The 13,710-nt window shown below is 52.0% G+C and overlaps 2 protein-coding genes across 2 annotated transcripts; both read left to right on the top strand.

Moving 5' to 3' along the window:
• Positions 1-409: 409 nt before the first annotated feature.
• LOC136303355 (early activation antigen CD69-like) lies at positions 410-1,360 on the top strand. The gene is made up of 4 exons (XM_066207047.1): positions 410-625; positions 727-911; positions 1,012-1,112; positions 1,232-1,360. The coding sequence occupies exons 1-4, from the start codon at positions 424-426 to the stop codon at positions 1,344-1,346; spliced, it is 603 nt and encodes a 200-aa protein (XP_066063144.1). The 5' UTR covers positions 410-423; the 3' UTR covers positions 1,347-1,360.
• Positions 1,361-7,297: 5,937 nt separating this feature from the next.
• Positions 7,298-8,867, top strand: LOC136303352 (zinc finger protein 892-like). The gene has a single exon (XM_066207044.1). It carries the CDS (start codon positions 7,330-7,332, stop codon positions 8,236-8,238), a length of 909 nt encoding a protein of 302 aa, XP_066063141.1. The 5' UTR covers positions 7,298-7,329; the 3' UTR covers positions 8,239-8,867.
• The last annotated feature ends 4,843 nt before the right edge of the window (positions 8,868-13,710 follow it).

Below are 13,710 nucleotides of genomic sequence, written 5' to 3'. Positions count from 1 at the left end.
AGATTCAGGAACGGCCCCTGGCGCTGCCAGCAATCAGAGCTAACTGGGGATCTACCGGCCCAGGGTCAGGAACCCCTCCCCACAAGAAAAACTGGATCCACTGCTCCCGCTGCTTCCCCTGCTTTGGGACAAACCCAGCAAGTTGCAGGCAGAGTTTGAGTGCAGGGCCCCGGAGCTCAGCACAGCCCGGCCCGGGGGTCCCACAGTGCGTGGCCATGGAGGGTGTCAGGGCAGTCCGGGGAGATCCAGGGAGGTCTGAGGAGGGGACCCAGGTGAATTCCCTAATATTCCCCCTTTCCCCCTGTCCCCTCACACTCCCTCTGTCACTTTCACTTCCCCCTCTCCCAAACTGCACCACCGGGATCTGCCCGCCTCTCTCAGCCCCAGCCCTGGCTTTCAAGTGACCTGGGGACCCCCTGCAGAATGGGGGTCCCTCCTGTGTCCCCCGGGTGTTGGGTGGGGGGATGTGAGGGCTGGGCGCGCTCAGGACAGCCCCGTCCTCACAGCCAGAGGCTCTTTACTGCTCCAGGGGAGAGGTTCATATCCCATCCCAAGGTCACTCTGGTCCTGGCTCTGCTCGTGATCCTGGTCCTGGCTTTGGTGCCGGCCTTGGCTGTGCTGTCAGGTAAGGGAGGGGCAGCTGCCTCAGCCCAGCCCCTGGGGGCACAGCAGGGTCCCTACTGCCTGTGGAGGGGAATCCTGGACCTTCTCCTCTCCCCTCTGCAGGGGGAAGACAAGGAAATATTCCAGTTGTTCCTGACACTCCGCAGCTGCTGGCCTGTCCTGCTGGGTGGGTTGGGTACAATGGGATGTGCCACTTCCTCTCGAAGGATGAGCGCACCTGGGATCAGGGTCAGGCTCAGTGCTCTGAGCTCGGGGCCTCCCTGGCCGTGCTCAGGGATGAGGAAATGGTGAGTGAGGGGCTGGGAGGGTGTGGGGTGGCCGAGGGGAGCCTGGGGGCTCCTGGGCTGGGGGTGCAGCTCCCACTGCCGGCTCCTCTCCACTTCTCAGGAGTTCCTATTCCGCCTCAGCTGGAAAGTCGGTTACTGGCTTGGGCTTCGCAGACGGGGACAGCAGCTTCAGTGGGAGGACGGCAGCAGCTTCAACTCCTGGTGAGTCCCAGGGAGCCGAGCAGAACCTGGGGGGCATGTCGGGGCATGTGCGGATGGACAGGGGATGGGGCAGGAAGTGTCCTTTTGTGTGCCAGCATTGTCTCTGCTCCTCCTTGCAGGGTTCCTGTCCTGGGCGATGCAGAGTGTGTATACCTGGCTGAGAATCATTTTGGGAGTGTGACCTGCTCAAATCCAATGCCCTATCTGTGCAGCAGACCCCAAACTCGCCTGTGACAGGGGATGGACAAAGCACCTTCTCTGTGCTGGGCAATCACAGCTTTGCCCCTTTTTCAAACCCTGGGATGTCCTTCCTCAGGCGCAGTGTCTGCCTTGCACTGACCCTCAGGGTCACCTCAGTACCTGATCTCATCAACATCTCACCCTCTTTGGTCTCAGGGTCACCTCAGTGCCTGGTCTCCAGGAGATGAACCTGCAGGAATAGGACGTGATGTGGAAGCTGACGTGTGGCTGCCTGTGCAGGGCCTGGGGGTTCCTTTCTCCTTCTGCAGCCACTCCAGGACTCATCCTGTTTCTCTTGCACTACACATTTATACACTAAGCCTGTATATATATGTAGGTACAACACTCTGGAAACAGATTTCAAATGCATTCTTCTAACACTGTATTTACACACTAAGCTTTTATATCTATATTGGTATAACACTGTGAATACAGACCACAAACAAGTGCTTCCATGTGGATGTGACCTTGGTTGGGGCAAGGTGCCAATAATGCCAATGTGTGATTTAACCTCACAGGTACCATTACCTTAAGGGTTGGACTCGATCCTTGTGGGTCCCTTCCAATTCAGAGCCTTCTGAGGAATGACCCTGCATGTCCTCCATCAGTATTTAGGGTGCCACTGTTGCTGCTGTTTTTGTATTCTTTATAATTTTGGGGTTTTTACTGAATGCTTGCAAAGTGCCCCCGGTGTCCCTCGTGTTCCCCCGGCGCCGGCAGCCCCGTCCCTTCCCTGCTCCCCCTCCCACGTCCCGTCCCGGCTGGCGGAGCCTTGGAGCTGCCGTGGGGGCCGTGGGGCTGCCCCGGGGGCTGCGCCCTGAGCCGGGGCCCCTTCCCAGCGCTCCCAGTCTGCCCATCCAGCCCGGAGCAGCCGGCGAGGGCTTCAGCTGGGACGGCAGGGGGGCGATGCTGAGGGGTGGGACCCACCTCGCTTGGGTTTGCTTTGCTCTTCCCAGCCTCAGGAAAAAAGATTTTTGGAAGTTTCTGCCAGAAATCTCTCCCCTCCTCCACTCAGCCCAAGGGCCTGGGGGGTCTTCCCTTTTGGGGAGAAATCAAAGCCATGCGCTGATGCTCCTAATTATGGCCAGGAGAAGTGACGGCTTTCCTCGTAGCCGGTGCCGGCGAACACGCGGGGCTGGGAAAGGCGGGCCGGGAGGTGCGGAGAAGTTTGTTTGTGTTTCCAGCTCAATCCCGACTCGGGCCCGGGCCCGTCCCAGCGCTGTTCCTCATCTGCGGCTTTCCCCTCACACAGCCCGGGGGCGGGGCCTGAGAGCGTGGGGCGGGGGTGGGCCGTGTGCAGAGCCCGCCCCTGTCTCGCTGCCATTGGCGGACTGTGGCCTCACTCCAGAATCTCGCGCGCTGATTGGGCCGAGCGGGGCCAAGCCCGGCCCCGGGGCCGCCCCCCGGGCTGCCGTTGACCGGCAGAGGCGCCATTGGCGGAGCGTGTGTGCGGGCCCGGGAGCGCGGCAGCGGCCGGAGCCCGGTGAGGCGGCGGCGGAGCTCGGAGGCGGCCCCAGCGCGGGTGGGAGCCGCGCTCGGTTCTGCCGGGGCTCGGGGCCGGCTGCGGGCGGAGGGGGCGGCAGGGGGCTCTGGCGGGTTCCTTGTGCCGTGTCGGCGCCGTGTTCCCCGTGGCCCGAGGGCGCTGCGGGAGCGGCTGCCCGCGGTCTCCTTCCCGCCGCTGCCTCGGCAGGAGCCGGTGCCGGAGCAGCGCTGCCTCGTCCCGCTTCCTGCGGGTAGGACGGAGGTGGCCGCCCTGTCCCCGGGGCTGTGCGGGAAAATTCCCGTGGCCAGAGGTTTGTGTCCCCGGAGGAGACCGAGGAGTCGTGTAAAAGTGACTTTATTCCTGAACAAAGGGAGAGGCCGTGCGGCGTTTGCCGTGGGGTCTCTCCAGTTGTTGTCGTACTCGACCTCCTTTTTATCCTGATTTTCCCTTCTGCATCTCCCTGTCCCTTTGTCCAGTGGTGAAGGTCCTTGGAAAGTTCCGACTTCCCGATCCGCCGCCTGCATGTCCTCGTTAATATGCACCCCCCTTTTGTATAACATCCGATATTCATGGCTCTGTTCAGTCTTTTTTCTTCTTTTTGATGTTAAGGAATTTCGCAGGACCTTGGCTGAGCAGCAGTCCATGTCAATGAGTAACGTTTTCTGAAACTGATGGTTTTTCTCATTCCTTCCTTTCTCCAAGTCCCTGTCCCTATGTCCAAGCAGATTCACTGATTCACTCTGTTTTTTCTTGCTGGGTCCTCTTTGGTTTTGGGATTATTGTCAGTGCCCTCATTCCCTGTCCTTTTGTAGCCGTGTGTGGATCAGGAGGCCTGGCTGCCACCTGCATCCCCTTGCTCAGCTGCTGAATGAGCTGCCCTCAGCGAGGTGTGTGCACGGTCCAAAGATGAGAGTTGCTGGAGCACAACAGAGGAGAAAGAGCCTTCGTTTAACCCATGGTGTGCCAGGGAACCACGAAACCGTGTCCCATTCCCATCCTTTCCACGTTTGGACCGGCACATGAGCTGCTTTCTTATTTCCTTTGTTATCTGTTTCACCACTTTTCTGTTGTCATCTATTTGTCAACGACATCTTGAGTCATTTAATTTTCCACCCTGTCCTCCTCCTTCTGCTAATATATAATCTGATCCCATCCCCCGGTGAAATGTTGCATTCTTCGTTTGAGTGGATTGGTGGGCCAGACTGAGGAGCTGGATCTGTCTTGTGGACGTCTTGTAATCTAATTCTGCCATTGAAATGATCAGTGGGTTCTCTGGCCCCTGATCTGAATTGGTTCGGGTTCCCTGGGGCTGGTCCATGGTGTTGCAGGATTTGTTCTGATGGCCGTTCATCTTTTCCCCATTTTTGGGTGCTCCCTCCAGCCAGGGCTGCAACAATTGATCTCTTTTTTCTAATTAAATCATCACATACTTGGATTCCCAAGTGATTTCTCTGAACATGTGGTAGCACAAACACCCCAGTGGTCTAATGCTCCCTGTGTGACACAGACAGTGAGAGCACATGTTGGAGTGGGGAGAGGGATGATTCCCCCCCTCTTATTTTAGTGAAGTTTTCACAACATTCTCCATTTGCTGTTTCCCTTTGCAGCTGAAGCAATTTGTGTTGCAGAGTCAGATCTCCTCACTGTGGGCTCTGCCTTTGGCTGTGCCAATTCCATCTGTGCCAGCAGGCAGAGCTTGGGGTGAGGGACAGAGGGAATGAGCCCAATTCCTCCCCCGGGCAAGTAGAGCCTGGTGCATTGTCCACACTTTTCCCCAGCAGTGTTAATTTGCATTTCTAAAGCTCCTCTCCTGGCTGCCTGGAAGGAAGCTTCTCTTCCAGACCAGCGATTGAATGACTCTCATGTGGTTCCCTACAATCTACTTTTGTTTTAACTGTGAATTTAACTGTTTAATTCTTTTCACTGTTTACTGTTAAAGGCTCTCTTTTAAAGCTCTTCTGGTTTTGTAAAATGCAACCTAACGGTGAACATCGAAAAACCCATACCAAAATTTTGCCATCACTAAGTGCCTTCCACAAACATACACAAAAACATTCCGAAGCCATCAAGTTTTTTCTGCTTCTTCTCCTAGGACTAAAAATTGTTTCTCACACCCCTGGTCCAAACATTACTGACAATTTAAAAGTAGGATTATTATGAGAGATTATTCTGATGGTGCAATCGTTTCTCTGAAACTGCGAGAAAAACAGTAATTCTCCAATAATACATTTAGTGTTAGAGAGTCAAGGCATTACTTGATTTTGGCCAGGATGTGCAACAGAAACCATTTCATCTACACGTAGCCTGGGTGTGCAGCAAAAATCATTCCATGACACGTGAGTTTTACTGGATTTTCCCTAAACTTTCTACAGTCTGACCCACAGATCCAGCAGAGGATCTGTGGGCAGGCACAGGGGCTTCCCCCGCTGCGGAGCCCTGGCTGCTGCTCCGGTGCCTTCAGTGCGGGGTCAGTCGTGGCCTGTTTAACATCCACAGACAATTCCAATTCCTTTTGGGAGTCTGGGAGAGCCATGGCTGGGGCATCCATCATTTTCGTTTTTTCATTTTCTCATGTTTTGTTCTCTTTCTCATGTCCATACCATAACATTGAGGCTGTCTGGGGTTAAAATGTCACACAATGTTCTGGGTAGAACAGAGAGTCCTCAATCCAGTCCTCCAATTCCTTATTAATCCTCCGAATTGTTGCAGCTCCTTTTTATCCTGGGTAAAGTTACTTCTGAGATTCCCTTGACCTTCTGTTGGTCAATTCACTACAAACTTTCAGTCAAATAATGCCCCAAATATTTAACTTCTTTCTCCACCTTTTGCGCTTTTTCTTTCAAATACTCCAAAATGCTTTTTAGCCTGAAAATGGAGCCATTCCACAGAGGCTTCTTCTACCACTTCGTGTCCTCCTGACTGGAGCAAGTCATCCTCATCCTGCATTATCCCTGTCCCTGGGGGTGAGGTAAATTCTTTTGATATTTTCTGCAAAGCTTGCCCGAATAAGGTTGGTGCTTCTGTGCATCCCTGCAGAAGGACCGTCCATGTCTTTCCCATTTTCCCTTCTCCCTCTTGTTCCCACTCAAAGGCCAAATCCTGTTCAGCATCCTGTGTCAGTGGGCATCCCCCAAAGCATCTTTTACATCAAATCCTGAATGGCAGCAGTGTGAGGAGGGAACCTGGTTCCAGGTGGTGTAAGGATCTGAGACTGTGGGGTGCCTGGGTTTGATAATCTCATTTCTTCTTAGGTCCTGCACCATTCTGTGGATTCCATCTGATTTCTTGGTTGGCAGCATAGGAGGAGCATTATAGGGAGAGATGCCTGGCTCCCAAAACCCTGCCTTGAACAGGGGCTGGATAACAGGCTGTACGCCCTTCCTTCCCTCCCTTGGAACAGGGGATTGCTTTTAGACACCACTTGTCCTGGTTGCTGCAGAGTCATTTGGAGAGGCTGGGTATCTGATTTTCCCTCTTTCCCTGGTGCTGCCCACACTTGTGGGTTCACTTCAGCACAGGCCTTGCCAGACATTTGACACAAAGGTACCACAGAACTGGCCTCTGTATCATCTTTTACAGTATTAATTTGCATTCCCAGTTTAGCCATCAAATGCCTTCCCAGTAAATTACAATCACAATTAGGAACAAGTAAAAATTCCTGCATTTCAAACCCATCCCCCACATCTGCCGATAGTGGTTGACTAAAACACATCTGCTCATCTTTCCCACTTGTCCCTGAATAATCAAAGACATTTTTGGGATTTATCAGTTCCTTAAATCCGGCTTCTGCTTATCAAAAGGGAAGTCTATCTGTCTTACTTCAGCAATATCTGGTTTAACTAAAATCTTTAATTCTTCAAAATTAATGTTACAAGAGCAGCAGGCTGCGTGGTCAGTTAATATTTTCTGGAAGTGATGCCTTCTTCTGTCCCTTCCTTATGTCCGAGTGCCTGGCCCTATCCCCAAGCAGATTCGCGGCATCTGTTTGTAAAGACACTTTCCTCTTCTCCCTTTCATGGGGGTTCCCCGTTTGCGGGACATCCCCCCTGGAGCAGGGTGTCCCCCGTTGCTGCAGCCCCACCCCTCGGGCAGGCTCAGCCAATGGGAGCGCGTGGCGCTGATGACTCACCAGTTGCCAGGCAGACCCGCAGGTCCCAGCGGTGCCCCCCTGGACCCCACGTGCGCCCCGCCCTCGGCCCCAGCGCCCCCGCGAGGGGAATTTGGGGAGGTGGGAGGGGGGAGGTTTTGCAAGGGGCTGAATCTTTATATTGTGGAAAAGTTTTTGTCTGAGTCTCGATGTGTGGGGAGTTTTTGATCTGTGTCGATGTTTGGAGGACTTCTAGGCTGAATCTTGGTGTTTTGGAGATTTTCACAGACACAAGGTGCCTGCTGACTTTTTGAGAATAACTTGGGCAAGGAGGAACCCCCAGCCTAAGGTGCTCTCCTCTTGTTTTCTCCCTAAACCAGGATCTGTCATTCCCAAGGAGTGCCCAGATGGAGAAGGAGGAAAAGCCCAGGACATCCCGCAGGAGGAGGGGCTGCAAACCCAGCCCAGGGAGCTGCGAGGAGGAAAGACCTGCCCTGTGCCAGGAGGGCGGCCGGAGATCCAGCCGGAGCTCAGAGCTGGTGGAGAAGCCTCATGGAGGGGAGAAGCCCCACAAGTGCCTGGAATGTGGGAAGGGTTTCAGCTACAGCTGCCGCCTGATCCGACACCAGAGGATCCACAGTGGGGAACAGCCCTACGAGTGTGGGGAATGTGGGAAGAGCTTCAGCCACAGCAGTAACCTGAGGAGACATGAGAGGATCCACACTGGGGAAAAACCCTACAAGTGTGGGGAGTGTGGGAACAGCTTCAGGAACAGCTCCGCCCTGTGGAAACACCAGATGATCCACACTGGGGAAAAACCCTACGAGTGTGGGGAATGTGGGAACAGCTTCAGAGACAGCTCTACCATGTGGAAACACCAGATGATCCACAGTGGGGAAAAACCATACGTGTGTGGGGAATGTGGGAGGAGCTTCAGAGACAGCTCCAGTCTCGTCCGGCACCAAGTGATCCACACGGGGGAAGGGCCCTACACCTGCTTGGAATGTGGGAAGAGCTTTGGATTGTGCTCCGACCTGAGAAAACACCAGCGCATCCACAGCTGGGAGAGGCCCTACGAGTGTCTCCAGTGTGGGAAGAGGTTTGCAAGGAGCTCCACTCTCCTCTTACATCAGCGGATTCACACGGATGAGAGGCCCTTCCGCTGCCCCGACTGCGGGAAGGGCTTCAACCGCAACTCACACCTCACTGTCCACCGGCGCATCCACACCGGGGAGAGGCCCTGCAAGTGTCCTGAGTGTGGGGAGAGCTTCTCAGACAGATCTAAAGTGACCAGACACCAACGGAGGCAGCACTAAGGGAAGCCCTGCGAGTGCCCGAGTGCGGGAAGAGCTTCGTGCGCTGCTCCAGCTCCATCCCCCATGGGAGGATCGGCGTTGGATGATCCCCAGTGACCCCCGTTGGGCAGAGCCCTGGTGATCCGTGGTCCTGGTGATCTGTGTTGGGAAGAGATGTGGCTGAGGGGGCTCCACATCTTCCTGTCTCCCTGTGGGCACCTGGATGAACACAGGGGCAGGAACATCCATCGGGACACAGACCGACATTGGGAATTCCTTGGGGAGAGCGGATTTGTTGACTTTCAACCCCAGAAAATCTTTTGTGCTCAGTCCTATCTTCTGGGGGCATCAAGGAATGCTGGATGGTCTTGGAGGTAATTTCCAGTGTCAGGATTCCACGATTTTGCTTTCCTGTTGCCCATGGGTGTTTTCCACAGACAAATGGTGATGAACTGGGGCAAAGACCATGACTGTGGAGGCAGTGGGGTGGAAACCGCTCCAAAAAAGGTTCTTCCCTCCCACCCAAGCATGTGGATCCTCAGCTGGCACAGACAGGAATATCCTTTTCTTTTGGCCTTGATTTGCTTTTCATTTCTCTTCATGCCTTTTAAATGTCCAACACTGGGGTAAAAATAAAGACGTTGAACTAAGACCTGGGTGGGGACATAAGACATGGGGAGTGACTTTGGGACACATGGACATGGAGGGTGACGTGGCCATTCATGGGGACATGAGGGGACACGGGCACAGATGGAGACGTGGGGGACAATGACAAGGATGGAGACACGGTGGGGAGGCAGCCATGGGTGAGGACATGGTGGGACGTGGCCAGTGGCAAGTGGGGACATGGCCATGGCCGGTGCCATGGGGGGAACTTGCAGGGGCTGTGGGGGATGCTGGGTTTGAGGGAGTTGAGGGTTCCTGGGAGGGCCTTGGGGCTTGCTGAGGGCTTTGGGGACCCCAGGCCCAGCGGCTCCGGCTGCACTGGGAGACCCTGGTGGAGGTTCTGGAGCAGCTGCTCAAGGACCTCCTGACCTGGACCCCCAGCCGGGCATTGGGCTCCTGGAAAGGAATGAACGTCCTTGTCCCCAGGAGGGAAATCCCAGCACTCCCAGGGTGTCGTGGGCAGCTGAGAGGCCACAAAAGGGAGGGGAAAGCCAGTCAGAGCTGTCCCCCCTAACAACTGCACCCCAAAAATCCCAAACTCAGGGATTCCTCCCAGAAAAAAAGCTGCCAGGAGCTGCCTGAATTCAGGGAAAGGGGGGATGGGACCCCCAGACTGAGCAGGAAGGGCCTGGAACCCCTAGAACCAAGCATGGGGAGATGGTGGTGGGGGATTGGGGGGCAGTGGGGAAGAGGTGGAAGAGTGGGGGAAATGGGGGGCCTGGGACCCCAAAAGAGTGGGGGAGGGGTTGGGACCACCAGATTGCTTTGGGAGGGGTCCTACTCTGTCAAGCTGTTCGTGGGTATAGGGTCTTAAATGGCCAAGAGCATTTTCTGGGTATTACGAGTTGTTTATTATATAAATGCATCGATCCAAAAAGCAGGAGTCCTAAGTATGTAGTCTTACTAAAAGTTGCAATACTTAAAGTCCCAGTGGGGCGTAGAAGCAGGTTAACAGACAGTTCCAACGTCGGGGGCAATAACTTACTAACAAGGAATCCCAGCCACGGGGGGAAGGCAGATTGACAGGGGCTCCCAGCCAGAAGGAAAAGGCAGATTCCTGGCCCAGAGTCCCATTTCGAGCAGCGCTCTCTGCAGCAGTGGCCGCAGCAGCAAAGGCTTCAGCTGTAACAGCGGCAGCAGCAGCTGCACCCCCCAAGTGGTGATACCTGACAAAGTCCTGGCCACGGCCCCCTGGCCACGGCTCCCTGGCAGAGCCCCGTTGTCTCTTGTTGTAGATGGCAGGAGGATGGATCCGTCATTGAAGAATCGATGAGTCGATGCCATTGCCCCCGAAACAGGATTTTTATCCATGAACCATAAATGCATATTCATATCCTTATCTATAGGTTTTCCAGTTAAATAAGAACACAATTCTAAAACATTCTTTCTACACCAATCTAAACTTAATTTTGAAAGTATTTAAAACTGGGAAGGATGGTATCAATCCTTACACAAAGGCATATAGCATATCTATTAACATAAAAAGTTCTATCATATAACGTATCTATTAACGTAAAAGGTTCTATCTCACTCATGTAAAAATTGTACCTTTTCTGTCTAGTTCTGTGAGCGATGTTTTTGTTATGTGTAAAGCCAAATCACCAGGCCTTAGGGCTCTGGGCTCTGTGCTAGTGACGCACGCCCTCAGTCACCGGTGTCCCACTGGCTCCAGGGGGCACAGCCGTGCTGCGCCAGGAGTGGGGAACTGCCCTGGCATTATCCTTGCCACGGGCAGAACCTTAGAGCCACCAGCTCTAGGACCCTGTGCCAGACGGCATTGAGGACCAGGTAAAGGAGGAGACGGAGGCTCTCGGTCTGAGGTTCCAGCAGGGTAGGTTTATTGCTGAAGGGTTCAGGAGCTGAGGAGAGCTGCCAGCAGGAGTGAACACGGTTTTTAAACAGGGGTGGAACAGTGGGTGGACACAACAGCATGACCAATCAGAATTCAACAGGGGAGGAGTGCCGGGAGGAACTTTCAAAGCCCACAACCAATGGGGTGGTAGAGGGGGTGGATACAATTTGAACTGACTAATAGGGCTTCGAGGATTAGGGGAATTGCAGGGAGGGGGCACGGCAAGGGGTTGGGACAACCAGGGCTTGACAGAGAGGGTTCTGGAGGAGGGGGTAGGATTAACTTGCTAGATAGAAAAAGGGAGGGAACGACCTTAGGGCTGAACCAGCTCCGGGAAGAACGGTGGGGAACTCAGGTACAAACCACTGGGAGAAACATGCACCACAACATGCTAGCCAGCAAATTCTTAAGGCACTTAGAGTCTGTTTACTTAAAACTAAAGTCTAAACTACATATTTATGTGGTTTAATATATTTTAATTTCTCTAAAGGCTTTAATTCAATCCCTGTATCTTTCTCCCTCCCTGGAGAACCCGGGGGGGGGGGGGGGGGGTGCACTTCGACATCTCCTTGTTGATTCATGTAGACTCCCTTAATAGCTTTAATTTTTTGTTGAGTGCATTGGAGCAAACAAGGCATCATGATTCGCTTAAATGTGCAATCCCATTTTTAGAAATCTTTTCATCCATGATGTCAAATTCCCTCCATCAAACAGGCTATCTAACCAAGTCCCATTGATAAAAACAGGGCAGGAGACCTTTCCTCTTTTTTAACACCCTTATTGGAATCAGCTCGGGGTGGGGGCCCGACGGGTCGCGCGCACACCGCCGCTGCTCCCAGAAGCGACTCGGAGGAGGAGGTATGCAGCTCTTCCCACTGGAGTGCAATGCAGGCAGAGCCGGGACTTCTGTCCTCGCGGGAACACCCGGAGTCGCTGTTGGCTCGAAAGTCCAGGGGTGTCTCTCTGGGTCAGTCTCATGCTGGTCATGGCGGGGAGGGCAAAGCTGGGGGATGATGCCCCTCTTTCCCGACTGCAACATGTGCTCTTTGGTTTTCCATTTCAAGCATTGGCTCGTTGTCTGTCAGGGTTTTCTGTCAGGATGGTGTTGTGCCGGTGGCTGATTTGCATTCACGTCCTGTCACCATCCTGGGGAGCAGCAGGGCCTGACCGTGACTGGACGGAAAGGGAAACACTTACAGGGGGTTACCGGGGACACTGAACTGCCAACACAGAACACTGAACTGACAACCTGGAACACAGCAACATGGAATACTGAACCACAACTTCTGTCATTTCTGGGGTAGGGCTTATTTATCTCACCATCATTAACTCCAATTTTTGATACACCTTCCTTAAGTTGTTGTATGCTTTTGCGGATAGATTCTGAGTGATCAGACAAATTCATACAACACATTCCCTCAAAACCTTCACATCCATGTCCCTGTGCTAATAAAAGAAAAATTGCGGCCCTTTTTTACAAAATTGCGTGCCTGTTACTTAATGCAAGAGAAGTAAAATTGAACTCCTTACTCAGCCAACGCCCCAATTTACATTGGGTGTTAGCAGAGTAAGTTTTCCAATGCTACGTGGTCCACCTACAATATGTGCTGGGATAGCAGGCTAAGTTCTGTCATCACAAATAAAAATATTTGTCATGGCAATTGATAGGAAATGTTACTGATTGCAGACTGCACTAAAGCAGTATGATTACATCAAAAGCTCTGATTTTTATATATATCATGATAGGGAGAAATATCTTTAACCAAAGCTTGATTTTTTTCCTGTGTAATTAAATTTGGCACAAAAGGTCATTTTCACGGAACCAAAGATTTCTAATTTTTAAGGTTCGAGAGATGCCTTGGGAAGGTGAGGAACCCACCAATCCCACTCATCTACTGGGGTCCAAGATCCTATATAGCTGTTTCTATATATATATACCTTGCATGGCTTCATCAATTTCTTTTGGAATTGGCCAGTTGTCCACTGGTATACCAACTAAACTGGTGGAAAATGGTTTTTCTGGGGTTGTGTAAGACAAACATAGTATCTAAACCTTAAGCATTAGCTAAAGCTACCCAAATATTTGTTCTAGGTTGACTAATGGGTAAATCTGTGCTACTAAAAGCAAGCAAAGCAAAAGAGCAAAAGCATACAATTGATCCCCATGCTGACCAACAGAAGGTTCTACATTACTACTGATTCCCACACTAAATCCCAAAGTTCACAGCCTCCAATGGCTGAAGCACACGACAGCAGGTGCAAGCTGGAGTCTCTGCACAGTTCACGTCTGTGTGCTCTCTTCTTTGCCTGCAGAGTGGTCAGTGTTTTTCTGTGCTTGATATGTCCTTCACATTCTTTGTTGGAATAATTCACCTGGGTTCTAAATCTGCAGAAATAGAAGCAAGCCCCTTTGCCCCAAGTTAATAGAGAAAGTGGACCTTCAATTTGTCCTGTCTCTGGATTTCTGAGCTAAAGGATTTTCTTTTGATTTTCCCTGTGTACCAATGTACAATTGGACTTAAAGATATATCCACTGACAGATGGATATTTTGTATTTCTCAAAAAATGAGTATTTGATAAGATTTGTTTACTATAATCACAAGCTCTTCAATCCTCATGAGTTGACTGCTCCTGTAGATACAGGGGGTTGCACCAGCTGATAGACTGCACATGTATTTATGTTTGCTTTAATTTGGTACCTGGAAATACAAACACTGCATAAGTGCATAGGTACTCTGAAAAAATGTATGACTCTTAAGAACTGATAGCAATCAGGAAAAATTCAGGTATAACAATTAAGAATATTTCAGATGAAAAGCATAATTAATGGTTGTTAACGATAACACGTGTGAAATCGGATAATTATTAATTACTAAAATATTGCACTATCATCTCAGAGTCTGCAAACAGCTTATAGAATCTTTTTCCAGTGAGGACCAGGACACCCTTTCCCTGGCAAGGTGCTCAAGTGCACT

Source organism: Chamaea fasciata, unplaced genomic scaffold (genome assembly GCF_029207755.1).
Source record: "Chamaea fasciata isolate MVZ Bird 193981 ecotype frontalis unplaced genomic scaffold, bChaFas1.0.hap1 SCAF_32, whole genome shotgun sequence".
In the NCBI taxonomy this organism is placed as follows: domain Eukaryota; kingdom Metazoa; phylum Chordata; class Aves; order Passeriformes; family Sylviidae; genus Chamaea; species Chamaea fasciata.
Note: the sequence above shows the minus strand (reverse complement) of the source record. Positions and strands in the feature narration are given on the sequence as shown.

Coding starts and splice junctions, on each gene's coding strand:
- LOC136303355 (XM_066207047.1), top strand. CDS start 424: ATGGGGGTCCCTCCTGTGTCCCCCGGGTGTTGGGTGGGGGGATGTGAG. Junction 626..726: donor GGCCTTGGCTGTGCTGTCAG/GTAAGGGAGGGG, acceptor TCCCCTCTGCAG/GGGGAAGACAAGGAAATATT. Junction 1,113..1,231: donor GGCAGCAGCTTCAACTCCTG/GTGAGTCCCAGG, acceptor TCCTCCTTGCAG/GGTTCCTGTCCTGGGCGATG.
- LOC136303352 (XM_066207044.1), top strand. CDS start 7,330: ATGGAGAAGGAGGAAAAGCCCAGGACATCCCGCAGGAGGAGGGGCTGC.